The sequence below is a fragment of the Gavia stellata genome, chromosome 18 (genome assembly GCF_030936135.1).
Source record: "Gavia stellata isolate bGavSte3 chromosome 18, bGavSte3.hap2, whole genome shotgun sequence".
NCBI classification, from domain to species: domain Eukaryota; kingdom Metazoa; phylum Chordata; class Aves; order Gaviiformes; family Gaviidae; genus Gavia; species Gavia stellata.
In genome coordinates, this window is record NC_082611.1 from 17,633,463 (window position 1) to 17,648,230 (window position 14,768).

The following is a 14,768-nucleotide window of genomic DNA, read 5'->3' on the forward strand; positions in this document are numbered from 1 at the left end:
TCCCATCCTTAGTAATAAATACAAGCGTTCCCTTGTTCTGTTGCCATTGCTTTGAACTACTAGGCTGAGCCTTTGTCAGATTCTTGGGGGAACAGATACCCGTATCACAAACTCTGGAACCAAAAGAAACATTCACTGCTGATAGTCCTGCCCCCCAAAACAAGTGTAATTGGGACACAGAGACTAAAATACTTCTAACACCATTATATCATTTAGTTAGAACTAAGAGAAATTAATGGGGCAGTGTAGAAGAAACCCATGTAGAAGTGATACTGAGGATTTGTCTTCAGAGCTCGCTCTTGGCAGGTTATGGAGATCTGAATATACATTGCATACAGGAAAAAAAAAAAAGCTGTATTAGGACTAGGGCAGTGTAACAATGAAGGTGATGGTAAAAGCAGAGACCCAAGGTAGGATTAGAACAAAGCAAAGAGCTTGGGTAGATCAGAGGCTTCAGGGAAAAGTCTTGAGCTTGTCCTGTGGTACCTAAGATGGGGCTTAGACACTGCTCAGGAGGTCTTGTAGGCTCTTTCTCTAAGCTTGCTCATGGCATATGTTGTCATCCTGTTGGCAGTGAGCTTGGGGTTCAACTTAGAAAACAGAGTCTAAAAACCTAAGGTTCTAATTCAAGGTAAATTCCATTTGCTTCTACAACCTTACCTACTGGGTTGAGGGATACAAGGAGAGCACAAGCAGCCAGACCTAGTGGACAAGAGTCAGGTAGAAGAGAGCAGGCTGATACCATTATCACGATAGCCAAGGATGGGAACCTGTGAAGCCACAGATGGTACTAAACCAATGAATGAGGTAAGATCATAATCACAGGCTGATCCAAAGATTCAGGAGCCCCTGCCACAAGGCAAGCTCTGGGATGAAGGTTAAAGACAGGACTGAAGAAGGGACAAGAGGAAGCAGAAGGTAGTGCGGAACAAGGTTGTAGAAGCTAGCTGCAGGCTAGGACCACCAATAATAGCAGAGAGGAATGGCTGGTGTTGCTTCATGCGCTTTATAGTGGACAAATCGCCAATTGGTCTTGTTGACCTCAGTGTGGCCAGGCTTATCAGGTCCTTAGTCCTTGCAGGAGCTGACTGCTGTCGGAATGCCAGCTGTAACGGTAACAGTTCAAACACAGCCTGGCAGGGGCTGACGCACAGCTAGCACATGAACTGAGAGCGTAGATACCTCAAAGATAGATGAATAGCTCATAGACAGCTACATGGACCTGATGAGACAGACTATTTGGGAAAGATGATTCATAAAGATATTACCGATGATGCCATAAGATTTTCCATTCTAGGTTGGCCTCCAATAGCTGTCATTATGAGCTGGATAGAGCAAATAAAATCCCATTTGGGATGCACTTCAAGTTGGAACTAGCCACTGTGACACTTGCCTTGCATTGATACCATAGCTTCTGTGGAAATAATATGCTGCTTTTCTTACCCTCTTTTTGATCTAGGGGATGTCATTTTGATGGTGTCACCTGTGGTATCTCCTCACGCATATGGTAACGTGATTTCGGTCTGTACTCATCGGGGGTTTGTTCTGCAAGGAGTCAGACAGCTGCAACTTTCACCCAAGCAAGCCGTTGTGCTGAGCATGACGACAAGTCAGGTACTGGACAGAACGCATAGCTCAGTTGTGTACTTTGGGTGACCCGTTGTTCTGAAACTAATTATGCTGTGAGCTTATGGATGTGTGAGCCAACACTCCTCCAGTAAGTGTTCTCAAGGACACTTGTTCTCTCTTTAGCTAGCTAGCCAGCACTTATGTTCTCTGTATTCCTGTGAGTGGTACTCTGGTTGCTTTCAGTGATGTGTTTTTTCTTTAGTAGGAAAATCCCACCAGGCCTCAGCCTCTCACTGAGAACTGAAGTGTAAATTCATAATCAGGCCTCCTCCTACTAAGCGAAACATGAATTTTACCACTGATCTCAAAATAAGCAAGAGCAGGCAGTAGCCACGTAAACCGAAATAACAATTTCTGATCTGCAAACATGTATTCGGGACAATAGTCTTCATCTGACAGACTGATGTTTGATTATGTACTTCACAGTCCCTTTGGGACTGCTTATGGCCTTTCAGCATGAAGTCCCCTAGTTTAATGCATTCTAGATGTGTTGCAAAAAGAGGTTTCCTATTGTTAAAAATAACTTTTTTTTCTTTTTCTCTGAAGCTCTGTCTAACATGACGATAGATTTGAGTTAGAATGCAGTTGGCATTTTGACGAGTCAGCCTAAGGGAACAGCAATAATCATAAATGCAAGATTTCAGTCAAACTTGGATATGCAAGAAGTCCAGTTCTGCACTTCTTACACGATAAATCACCCAGGACTCATACGACGCTTTCTCTTACAAAGGAGTGGACCCCTTTCTTTAAATTGTCAAGCTTAGGATTCTTTGCTATGTCCATCAGGAAATGCATCATTTTGCAAATTAAACTGTGTACAAAGCCCTTCTTTTCTGCTCATTCTGTGATCAAGCCTGAGGAATAACACTTTCCCTGCCCATAATATTTTGTAGAATAAACATAACTTATTTACGGAATACTACAGCCCAAATAGCCAAATATTTGGAGCATGCTCCTAAGTGGCCATTTAAGAAGTTAACAGCAGCAACTATTGCTTGAATGTGCTGTTTGGAGCTAAATGTTTCTGAAAAATCATCCCTTTATTTGGGACTCAAGTTTGCTTTTGCATGAGTGAGTTAGGATAGTGCTGCATATCAGCTGAGCTATAACTGCTGTGGTTTTAGTCCAGCCCAGTTGCAGGGTGGAACATTTTTATGTTAAGCCTCTTCCCTGAGGTTTAAATTAAGTTCCTCTGTCTCATTAATTTGATGCAGAAACACCAAGTTACTGGAAGTTACTATGGCTCAGCTGGTGAACTGTATCTTGTTATGCCATTGTAACTTAACTATTTGCTTGAGCCCTGTAGTGATTACATCTGGGTTTAGTAGTCTAATCTGGCCCTCTTTATTTCAGATTGCTGTATTTTGCCGTAGCAAGATTTCAAGTTCACCCAATACCAGTTCTGCAGGAGGAGAGCTCTCTGCTGAACCACGTGTGCACTGTCTCATTCTGTTGCTGAGAAAGGAGAATGCTAGTCATCACATTCCTGCGTTGGTAAAAGGTAATGCTGTCACTGCTCGACAACCTCAGAAAAGAAGGTTTGCATTTCAGTATGTGTGTGTTAAACATTAACAGTCTAACCAAAGCTGTTACATTGCAGGAAAGATTTATTGAGAATATCAGGCCTTAATAGTTTTCCTGTATGTATCTCCAGACCCCAGTGTAAATCAGTCGCTACTACATACCCAACAGAGCAGGCTGATCTTTTTCAGTTGTTTGATCTTCAGCGCTGGAGTCCTCCTGAACTTAGAATCATAGAGCTTAGAACTCCTGAACTTAGAATCCCCTTCATGTTGGATGTTCTCTCATCCGATGTCCTGCTCAACACAGCATCAGCAATGAATTCAGATCAGGATGCTTAGGGCTTTTTTCAGTCAGGTCTTGAAAATCTGCAAGGATGGTGATTCCCTTGGCTCTCTGGGCCTTTGTTCCAATGCTTGACCATCCTTATGGGGAACTGTTCTTCCTTTATGTCAAGTTGGAACCTCTTCTGTTTGAATTTGTGAGCCTTGTCTCTTGGCTTCCCACTGTACACCTCCATAACAGGCCTGGCTTTATCATCTCAATAACCTTCTCTTAGGTATTCTTATTGCACAGAGAGGTAGGGTAGCAAAAATATGTATGTGCCACTGAGCCTGAGGATAGCATCTGATCCTATCAACCTCAGCCCTGAGTTCTGCATACTTGTGACTTACAAGCATCCGAACTGTAACTCATTTTATATGTAGGGACTGCCAAAAACCAGACAAGTTGCTGCCCCAAATCTTCTTACTTGAGTCAGACTTTGTTCTGAGGCTCTGGTTCAGGAAAAGCATTATTTGGTTTTCTTAAGGATGAGCTGACTTTGGTCTCAAGTGGGGAAGATCACAGGCAGCAACAGTGATCGGTAGGGAACAAAGAATCTGCCCTGCCTGCTTCTTCCTGCTCTGGCAGTGGGCGTGTTGCCTGCAGCAGGACAGTCCATTCCTGCTTCTGTTTTCCTGCAACCTCCCCTTCGGACACTACTGCTGAGAGAAGAGGATCACTGTTGTTGACCTCTCCATTAACGCCACCACAAATAGCTCATGATGGAGACATTCATCCACTGCCTGATTGCTTCCTTTAATCCATCCACAACAGAAAAGAACATTTAGAGGTTTGGGGAAAAAAAATGACGATTCAAAAAGTCCTCTGCTTTTTCTCCTGAGACTATCACAGAATGTTCTGAAAACATGTACAGACACAGTGGATTAATCATGGCAGACTAATTACAGCACCGTGTCACCTGCTGCCTGTAGACCCAAGGGAAGTTGCTCAGTAAAGAAGTACAGTTTCTGCTGATTTTCTCACGGAGTGCCACAGATGATGTTTACAGGGTTCATGTTTTGCATGGGGAAATTTCCACTAGAAATATATAGATGGACACCAGAACAAAGAATATTCCAGAAAGGTAAAATGTTTTCCCTCATTGTAGAGAGTTCATTTTTTTTCCTTTGCTTGTACACAGATTTTGCAAATGCTTCTGTCTATGTGTTCTGTGATTGCTTCAGAACTGATCCAGACAGATACCTTATTCTATATTCTAGAGCCCTGGAGAGTGGAAGCTGACATTCTTGCCACAAAAGCTTTGGTTTAGCCTCTGGGAAGTGTAGAATAGCACTAGGATTTGAGTAGGGTAAATACCACACTGCATTTGTAATTAATACCCCTGAAAAGCAGTTACCCCTTCAAGGTCTTGAACACCATTCAATTTTCAAGGCAAGGAAAAATTCAACAATCATTCCTGAAATAGAGCAGATAGATAAGTGTCTTTGGGTAATGGATCTCTGTCTTGAGGATCAAACACCATAAACTTTTGTCCAAGCTTTGCTTTTTGCCATGCGTTGAGTTTGAATAAACAGCAGAGGTAGGTAATGCTGCTGTGGCAGTGATGGCACATTTTTTGATTACTCATGCCACCTGAATTTTGAAAAGCAGATAGGTGATTGTCAGTGGTACAAGCTCAAATCTCTTGTCAGTGCCACATTCGACATATGAGGTTTGCCGTCAGCCTCTAGTGCTAATAATCTGTTTCCCATGCTACGCTACAGTAGATTTTTGACAGGCTTGTGTGGTAGAAAGCAATCAAATGTATACAAAGTAATTTAAAAAATAACAAGCCTTTAAAACTGGGGTCTGAAATACTACAGAAGGCTGAATCAATTGTTGTGGAAGTGTACTGCGTGCCAGTACCTTAATGCACTGCCTATGCGTAGCCCAGCCTTTTGGAGGAAGAACGGGAACGGAGAGGTTGCTAGTTTAAGCACTTAATGTCTGTAAAAGTGGCACGGAATCAGATATTTTCCAGACTGGAAGTTACATGAGCAGAACATGATGTTTCTGTTCAGGTCTGTAATCTAGCAACGCCTCTGTGGCCACGGGGTGCTGTGTAGGATGCAGGATACCGGCCTTGCTGCTCCCCTTGAGGGCCTGCACTCAAGCACTGGGCTCAGGATTTGTGACTTCTCTTCCTTGTGGACACCAACTTATTTAAGACACTTATTATAATTCCAGCTGTGTGGCATCTTCTCTGCATATGTTCAACATTTCAGTTCACAGCAGGAGTTAAAAAGTAATAGAAACAACTGGGGTGCTGGTCACAAAGCAGAGGTGTCTCCAGAGAAAGCTGTGCCAAGCCTCAATTTTCAACAGCTACTTGCCCTGCTGTAAGTGAATACGATTTGGAGGAGAGGGGATGATTAACTTACATTTCATGTCTCTTAGATTAAGCTCAGCGTGGCCTACGTTAATTTCTCTGTAACGGGACTGCAGTCAGATGAATCAAAACATTTGATAAGAGGAGTGCCTCACGCTCTGCACCACAGAGTTCTGTATTCCTTGTGTTTTCTTTTGTTCTGTGTGTAGGACTGATGAATGAACTGGCAAAGCAAGGCCTTCCGGGCGACGGGCAGAGCAACCTGCCTACCACTGCTGGGCTGGACCCCTCCGTGTGTTTTCATGCGGTTCCTTACACCGAGACCTTGCTGCAGGCACTGGGTAGGTCAAAGCTACGGCAAATGCATTGTTCTGGCTTTTATGAGGTCTGACAACCTTATTGGGGATTTTCCTGAATAAGAACATCAGGAATATGCTTGTTGTCTAGAATAACTCATTTAGTGTTGTGCTGTCCGTCAGTCATAGTAACTCTCATTGGATGTCTTCTGCTGCTGGGTAATGAATGGAAGAATCAATAAAAAAATGAAATGGAAATACCTTTTTTTAAAGTAAATTTAAAAATATATGGAAAAATAAGTTGTTTAAATGGGACATGGTAACAACCAATTAAGCCTTAAACCTACCATAATTAAAAGATTAATATTCATTCAATACATATTTATTGCCAGAGTTTCAGGAGAAGTCAAAATATTAAAATGAGGTAAATTGGTGGTTAAGCATGTAAAACTAGAATTTGCTGAAGTGATAAATGTTGGCAGCTGTAGTTTCTTCTGTAGGTGCAGAGAAGGCATTTTTTCATTTCGCTTTACTCAGATGTTCTTATTTTCAGTTTATACAGTTGAATTCACTTCGGTAACTCATTTGTTCAAAGCTGGGAAATTGATAGGACTTGAAAAAGCAAGTAAACATGTTTTCATGTTCACTATGACTCAAATGGGTACGAGAGTCTTAAACATACTAGTTCTATACACTTGGAGGCCATGGCGATCAGATGTTTATTTCACTAACTACAGGTAGTGTTTTCTTATGTATTCAGCAGGTTAATATAGTTTTATTTAACTAATTAAATTATTTTACATGTTGGATATCAGGATTTTTAATTGAAGTATGTTGATCTCCAAAACCAAATTCACACTAAATCATAAGGAAGAATAATAATCAAATGCGTGTCATTCACCATTTTCTAGCATTATGAAATGTTAAGATGTAGGAATAACCAAGCAAATAAATGTTAATCTATACAATTGCTTAAATAATAATGTAGTGAAACAGCATGGAATCAAACACAGATTTCTGATGGGCCAGGGACTCTGCAGACTATACCGTTCCAGATAGGACTGTGGATATATGCATGGTATCATAACAGTCCCCCATTTAGCCCTCAACTGTATGCTGTGTAATCTGCTAGAAAGTAAAATGAAGTATCAATTTAATGTGAAGTCAGTCATTAGTTATCAGTCTGAAATTGATGCCTTAAATCATTTTGGTATAGATCTGCCAACTCTGCTTAATGGTGTGAATAAGGATATCAAAATTAGGTCTGAATGTATTTGTTTTACATGGCGAAAAGTAATCCCGGTTAAGGAGTGTGACTAATTGGTGAGGGTTTGCTGTGATACTGCTCTTCATGCATGATTCTTTTTCTGGCCATGCTGAGCTGCAGCGTGAGGAGCAGTATCACAGTGAGGCACTGGCCTTTGCTCAATCAAGAATTGGTCAATTCCTTCACACTAAAAAACACTTGAGATTTGTTTTCCTGGGGTAACTAGTTTTATTTTGATCTCCCTGGCTAGGAGGAAACCTCAGTGCAGTGCCGGACCCCTGTAATGTTCCTCTGGATCTCTTCTGCAATCGAACATATGCTTCTGATCCTGAAATGGAACAAGTTGTCATGCTGACGCTGGTTGGAGTGGATGCTATGAAGAGTGCCGGAGAGCTCCTTCACCAGATTCTTCTTCCTGGGCACAATAATCAGTCTCAGACTGCAGGTGATCCCAGCTCTTGGGGAGCGCAGCGGAAGTTGGTCAGGAAAGTTTACCCTGTCTAGCTATTTTTATCATGGCAGGAACATTATGAAAAATGTGGTGAAAAAGGGCTTCAGGAAGGAGGACAGGTTTCTTTGCTTACCTACCTAAAGAACTGAAGAATTTATCAAAGCTAGTTAGTTGTGGGCAAGGCTACTTCTCATACTGCAAGCAGCTCAGGTGGGCATAATTTCTTCAGAGAGTGTCAAATTAGTTCAAAGATGTGCTTGTGCTTACTATGTAATGTGCTTATGCCTTTTATGTAATCCAGAGCATTGTGTCTTTCTCTAAGTACTGGGAGATAAAGCAACTGTGTAATTGGGGCACAGCAATGGGGATTTAGAAATCGCAAACTCTATTATGTCCACTGACATCTTTTGTGACCAGAAGCAAGACACTTCACCACTTCATGCTTTGTTTCCTCATGCGCACAGGAGGAATAACGACACTATCCCTCGCATTAAATGCTTACAAATGCATGAAGAGTGCTGTCAAGTGCTAAGCAGGATGATGATTTTATATAATTTCAAGATACGGATTGCATCCAAGTTTATAATAATACAGGAAGTGTACTAACAAAGGGCAGAAGTCTGGCACCCTGTCTTATACTACGTTGTTTCCTACTCTCTTGAAACAATCCTACAGAGTAAGTTCTGTATCACAGTAGGCGAGGAGGAGATTCTAGCTGACAGAAACTTCCAGCAACATGCATTCATGGATTGAGCCCCTAAGTGTTGGAAGTAAGACCACTTTACAAACACAACATTTATGCTGCTTTAGAGACAAGTCAGCATTAAATTGTAGCTTATTGCTATAATGAATAAAAGGGAATGTTATGAGAGGTGGTAAAGGATCTATAATTATGGATTATACTGTGTCAAACCACATTGTTACCAGTGTATTCTCAGTATTTCCCTTTCAACTCCTCTCCATTAGCTGTGTTCTCTAATCAAATGATGGCATTTATTCTCTGTGGCTCCCTGTTGATTTCCCAGATAGCCCATTTTTTTTTGTTTTCACTGTAATGTAATTTCCTAGCATTTGCATCTTGTGGTTTTTCCCGGTATATTTCTACATCTGCATTACAGTCCATTTTGGATGCAACAGGGGGCAAAGTCAAAGCAGCTTTGGAACTTACTGTCTTGTGAAAAAATCAATGGGAATTTAGAACACTTGTCTCCAGAAGAAAACACAGCTTCTATGAAACATCTGCTGTCAACTGATGCTAAACAGATTTCTCTTCTCTTGACTTGCAGAAGAACCCGATTTGGGATTTGAGCTCCTAGGTCTCAAGTGGTTGCCCCATCTCACTCGATGCCAGGCCAGAGAAATAACCCCTTTTGAAGTTGGAGATACTTCCTGGCGAAGAAGCCTTGATACACTAATGTCAAACCCAGTGCTTGTGTGTGCATTACGGCGGATCAATGCCTTCAAAGTTCTTGCGGATGCATTGAAGAGATTAACACAATGTGGGGAGAAGCTAAGCAAAGGTGGCGGTCTTCTACAGACAGTAATGGCCTTGACCCCAGAGGTGACATTCAGACAAGCCATCCTCTTCTTCACAGAGATGGATCTTGTAACTGGTAAGACGTGTTTTTACTGTTATAATGTCCTTAGGTATAAGGTGTTTGGGAATTTTTTGAATTTGGATAAAGGAATCCGGTGCTATGGGTTTTTCTCAGGCACAGAAAAACTTAGTAATTTGGGGTTAAATTCTGTGCTTGGCTGAGTAATGATGAGGGTTATGAAATCAGCAGGAGCCAGCTGAGGTCATCTACAAGTTGGCCTATTAATTTAATGTGGCTATGCATGGCCTGATGCCCTTTCTGAAGATCTCAAGGTACTCCATAAATACCAAACAGATCTTACAGCAGTTGGCAGGAACAGTAAATAATACTACCCATTTTGCCTCTGTATATAAGAGAAACTGAGGAACAGAGGCCAAGATCTATCCCACCTAAATGTGGGCACCTAATTGTGGTGCCTAACCTGTTGAAGCTAGATGCCCCGGCCATGCCCTGTTCTCAACGAGACAAAGGTACGACCGATCTGCAAGGAGCTGAAGAAAGCAGTTTTCTTGAATTTCTTTTTTTATCCTGGAAGAGAATGAACAGCTCATGAGGAACGGAGACCTTTGTTGTCAAAAGCTTCTCAGACTTCAGTGATGTATGCTAGCATTGATCTTTCAGCATAGTAAACTTGCTAGTTTCCTCCTGTAGCAAGAAATGTACAGCCATGCCTCTTTAAATCACTGTGCAGAATATGGTGTAACTGATATTGGATGCTTTGGAGCAGCAGAGTATGAGCTCCCACTGTTTTCTTCTGATGTGAAATATATTGGCATATCACCTCCATTCTTGGGGATACCTGACTCCTCACGCCTAAAGATAAACAGTTCTGAGCCTGATGATTTCTAATTATTCAGAAACAGAGAGAAATCAAGATTCTGGTAACGCCATGTATCAACTGAGGAGGAGTGACGCAGTTCCATAAATGCATTCATGCTTTGTAATTTATAGCTCTTCCCCTATCTTTTCGTGGGGAAGAAGGGTCCTTCGTTGTCAACACAAACTTAGATGCTTGTGTCAAACACACAGTGCTTATGTAGTGCTGAGTAACAAATTCGCTTGACTGAATAGAAAGAAGAAAATGTGATGGTGTCTGGAAAAAGATACTCGTTTTAGTCTCACAAAAAGTTAGATTTGACAGTGAAATATGTGGGTGTTTTATGTGAGATTGGAGAGCAAGAAGAGGAGGCCTTCAAAAAAGAAGGCATCAGACATGCCAAATTAGTTTATAAAACTGTAAGAATTCATGCATTGCTGCCCTTCATTAAAGTTATCTTGAGACCAAAAGAGCAGGATAAGAGGAAAGCAGAAGTGTGAGATCAGTTTATTGAGGGAGGTTGTGATCACAGCACCAGCCTTTCCCACCAAAGCCATTGTCAAGAACAAAGGAGCATAGCTGAAGCATGACTTCGGCATCCTGCACTATCTCTTTTATAAGGTCATTACAATTTTTTCCTCCTGTTTTTGTTGTTGCGGGAGGAATGGAGAGCTCTTGGTGCTAGAGAACAGCTCTCCAATATTTTACAGCTGGTCAAACGTCTGCCATTTCCTCTGTTAAATAAAACTACCTTCATCCCTCCCCCCCAACAATGAAGGTCCCCCATCTGTGAATCTGTAAAAACACATCTCCTTCCTTTTACAGATGCAGAACACCGCCCTGCTATGAAATACCTGCCACCACCTGGCAAGAGGTCCCGGGCTGAAGGTAAGACCAGAAGTATGTACCAGTTGCCTCTTGGATAAAAACAAATAATATAAAGTATAAACCTCTTTAAAATAGATTGAAGAAAACTGTAACTCTATGTCCTCTGCCAGAGTCATTAAAATGGGATTAGTAAACCTTTGGTTAGACAACATAATCCCAGGCAATTAGGAAGAAAAGGTCAGATGGGCCCACTTGGTACTGGAGGAAAGTGGCACTGTTGCCAGATTGCCTTTCTTCTACACAATTCTTCTGTGCGTGCCTGGATGACCTATCCAGGGCTGGTGTGGAATGTAGGCTAGAAGAGTAATTGATGCCAGCTCTTTAGTACCCCTTTTCAGTTGTAGATCTCAAAGAAAGTGAGTTGCATTATGATTTACAAAGGGGGTAATTGAAGCCTAGAGAGATGAAATGTGTTGATCCCCATTGCCCAACAAGGGGGTAACAGAAATCGGAGCAGAATGCACATTTCCTAAGTCTCAGACTGGGTCTCTGTCATTTGCATTACAGTGCCACCCAAGTCACCACGGAATGCACAGATCCTAGACGTTCTTTCAAATAACCCCAATACTAAAGAAAAAAATCGGTACTCTGAGGATGTGAGCTGCAAAGTTATGAGGCAAGGACCTTGGAGCTGGTTCCACCTCTTATATGTACTCTTATTAATCCAGCAAAATAAGACAGACATGTGGAAAGAGAAGAAGGTCTCATTAAAAGAAAAGAACACTTTGGCTAGGTATCTAGCCAAATACATTCCAGATACATTGCCCTGGGAAATAGAAATACATGGATTTCAGACAGTAACAAATATAAAAGAATGGTAATGATTTTGTTTTGACAAACAGAGTTTAGTTTTCTATTATCTACCTTGCATGTCACACTGGTTAAACTTGCCAATCACTGGAAAACGAAGTCATTTATCAATCCGATGCAAGCTTCTCATTGCACCCCAGTCCTAGATAACTTCTCAATTCACATGTGCCTTGAAGTACCTTAAATTTTCCTCACCTCTCCAGGTCACTGCAGGTTTTACATCAGACTGAAGGAAACATTTTTATATAGGCTTTTGTTTTAAGTTCTGACTCACCAGACTCCTTTTATACTGCTCTGCTCTTGTGAAGAACCACTGAAGCGACCATTCCTGGCTGCTTGGGGAATGTCAGTGAGGTTTTATCAGCAGAGCTGAGGAAAGGACTGAACAACAGATCTGGGCTCAGTAGGTGTGTAGTCAGAACACACAGCCCTTCTTTGCTTCCAAGGGCACAAGGGAGGGCATTAAACAAAACACTTGAGCTTCTGGGACTTACACTGGAAACAAGGCAGCTTCTAACTTGACTGTGAAATATTGGGACCACAAAGGTAACTTAAAACCACCATTAGCCACTCCCTGAAATACACAGAAAAGGTAACCAAGACTCAACATGATCTAGTACTTGCAGTCCTTTTCAGCACATACTACTGGGCTTACTGGAGAAGTGGTAAGTACACCATCTCCCAGGGTGTCCCAATACATCTGAATGACTGAAATCAAGCTGTGCATGTCCCAATATAACACTTTAAAATAACAGTGTGATGTAGCAATGCTGGCTGCGTTATGTAGAGATAATGGCAACATTCTCAAATTATTGTCCCAGAACATGCATGCCGCTTACTCGAATGTGTCTGCTTTTCTTTATTTAGTGGGAGAGAGCCAGAGGTGCCACGCAGAATCACTGTTTACCTACTTGCAAACAGGTGAGAGAAGAGCAAATGGAAAAATGTGGTTTGATAAGGACTTTGTGGAACTAACTTGCCTAGATGTACCAGCCAAAAATAAGCAAAAGGATTATACCAACTTTTTTCCTTAGGCTTGAATATAGGCAGTGATACACACTCTCTTCTCTAAGCATGCCAGGAAATCTGCTACTTGTTTCTCTTGAGTTTACACTTACTTTAAGCTACACACATATCTAAAGCATTGCATATAAATAGAATATAAAATAAACAGTATTTTTCACAGTTATACACCTAAAATTACAACGTATGTAATAATTTTTTTGGGAAGAAAATCATTGGCCATGAGGAAGGGATCTAAAGATATTACAAAGTAGAAAAACGTAACAAAGACCAGGCAAATTGGGCAAAACTGGAAAGGCCACTAAACAGCCAGAACTGGAGATAGAAATCAGGCACGTTTGAGGGCTGCCAGCCAGGTGCCTCTGGCAATTCATGATCAATAGAGACTGTTCCATTGATAGATAGGGGTATTTTCTCTAACTGTTGTCACTTATAATCACCGAGGAGAGAAAACCAACTCTAGGTGGCAAGGTGTCCCACCTGTTTTCAACACTTGTCTTTGACCAAACCAAGATGGCAAAGTGGCATAAGACAAATCCCTCCTGAAGTGTCTGAAGTACATAAATATGCAGCATGTAGTGATTTGCTTACCACAAAAATAAGAATGTTTGCCCAGAAACATAGCAGATGGTGAGTAAAACATCTGGAGGACAATGAACGCTTATGTAACAGTATACAGTTGAGATTGCCGTTCTGTGTGCCAGCAGCTGAGTGGATCCCAGCGGCTTGCTTCTGCACTTGCAGGCTGTTGCTATGGCATTTAAATCTTTCTGTTCAAGAATGATGCGAAGAAAATAGCAGATCTTTAATAGGAGGGCTCCCTGAACAGTAAGGGTTAAGTTTCCATATCAAGTGGAGGGGCAGTAATCTTGCTTTTATTTTTGATCCCATATTTCTCTGTCATGAATCAGCAACATGCTTCTTGCCATTTGAAAATAACAGTGTGCATTAAATTATACATAGCATTGTTGACGCTTCGTTGCATCGACATCTGTATAATTAGTAGTGGGGTGTACAGGAAACATAAAATGACGTTTTATGTACACAAACAGATAATCGTGGATCAATTTTAGCAGCCTGCGGTACTGTTACCTCATGCTTCATGCTAATTGACATGGTTAGGCACCAGCAGTTAATGGGTCCTAGCTGACTGGTTCCAACACTACAGTTGCCAATAAATCTTCAAAGGATGATATTAGGATAAAATCTTAACTATATTCCTAGTAATAAGGTACTTCAGATTAGCAAAACTAACAACTTGAAAATGCTGTCATTTAAAAATGAAATGTATGTATTGTCTGTCTGTTAATACATTTTTGTATCCTCAGACAGCAAAAGTATCTTGGTCTGTTTTGTTTTCTGTTTCTCGTAGCACAGCGAGTGCTGCACCTAGCTGGCAGCTCTGCTGGGAGAGCTTTGTCAGAAGCAAAAAGTTTTTGCTGAAATGTCAACTTTAGTAGACATGATTCTATTCGTAATAGGTTTATAACATTAATTGGGACCTGTCATACTTGTTAGTGCCTCTCTGAAACATAGCTCTAACAGAGAGATACAGAACACTGAGAGAGAGAAGCTGTGAGAAATAAGAATTTAATAGCTGCCTTAAGGATTATGTCACATAAACACTACAGTTCACATGAAAAATGTAAAAGGGAATATTTCATCCCTCTTAAAACATTCATATATAATATAAATGATTGAGTCTTATCCTAAAGACCTGCCACATAAACTTTTTGGACTTGGAACAAATTTCTTGGGGGGGGGGGGAATCTACCAGCCTAGACTGTTTTAGATAGATAGATTTTTAAACTAAAA

General features: G+C 41.2%; 1 protein-coding gene across 1 annotated transcript in view; it reads left to right on the forward strand.

Annotated features, from left to right (window-relative positions):
* Positions 1-14,768, forward strand: part of DNAAF8 (dynein axonemal assembly factor 8) — a 94,091-nt gene that overhangs the window by 56,056 nt on the left and 23,267 nt on the right. Inside the window, 7 exon segments of the mRNA XM_059826640.1 lie at positions 1,460-1,614; positions 2,983-3,130; positions 6,013-6,144; positions 7,617-7,811; positions 9,104-9,430; positions 11,058-11,120; positions 12,798-12,851. Coding sequence (XP_059682623.1) covers positions 1,460-1,614; positions 2,983-3,130; positions 6,013-6,144; positions 7,617-7,811; positions 9,104-9,430; positions 11,058-11,120; positions 12,798-12,851 — 1,074 coding nt within the window.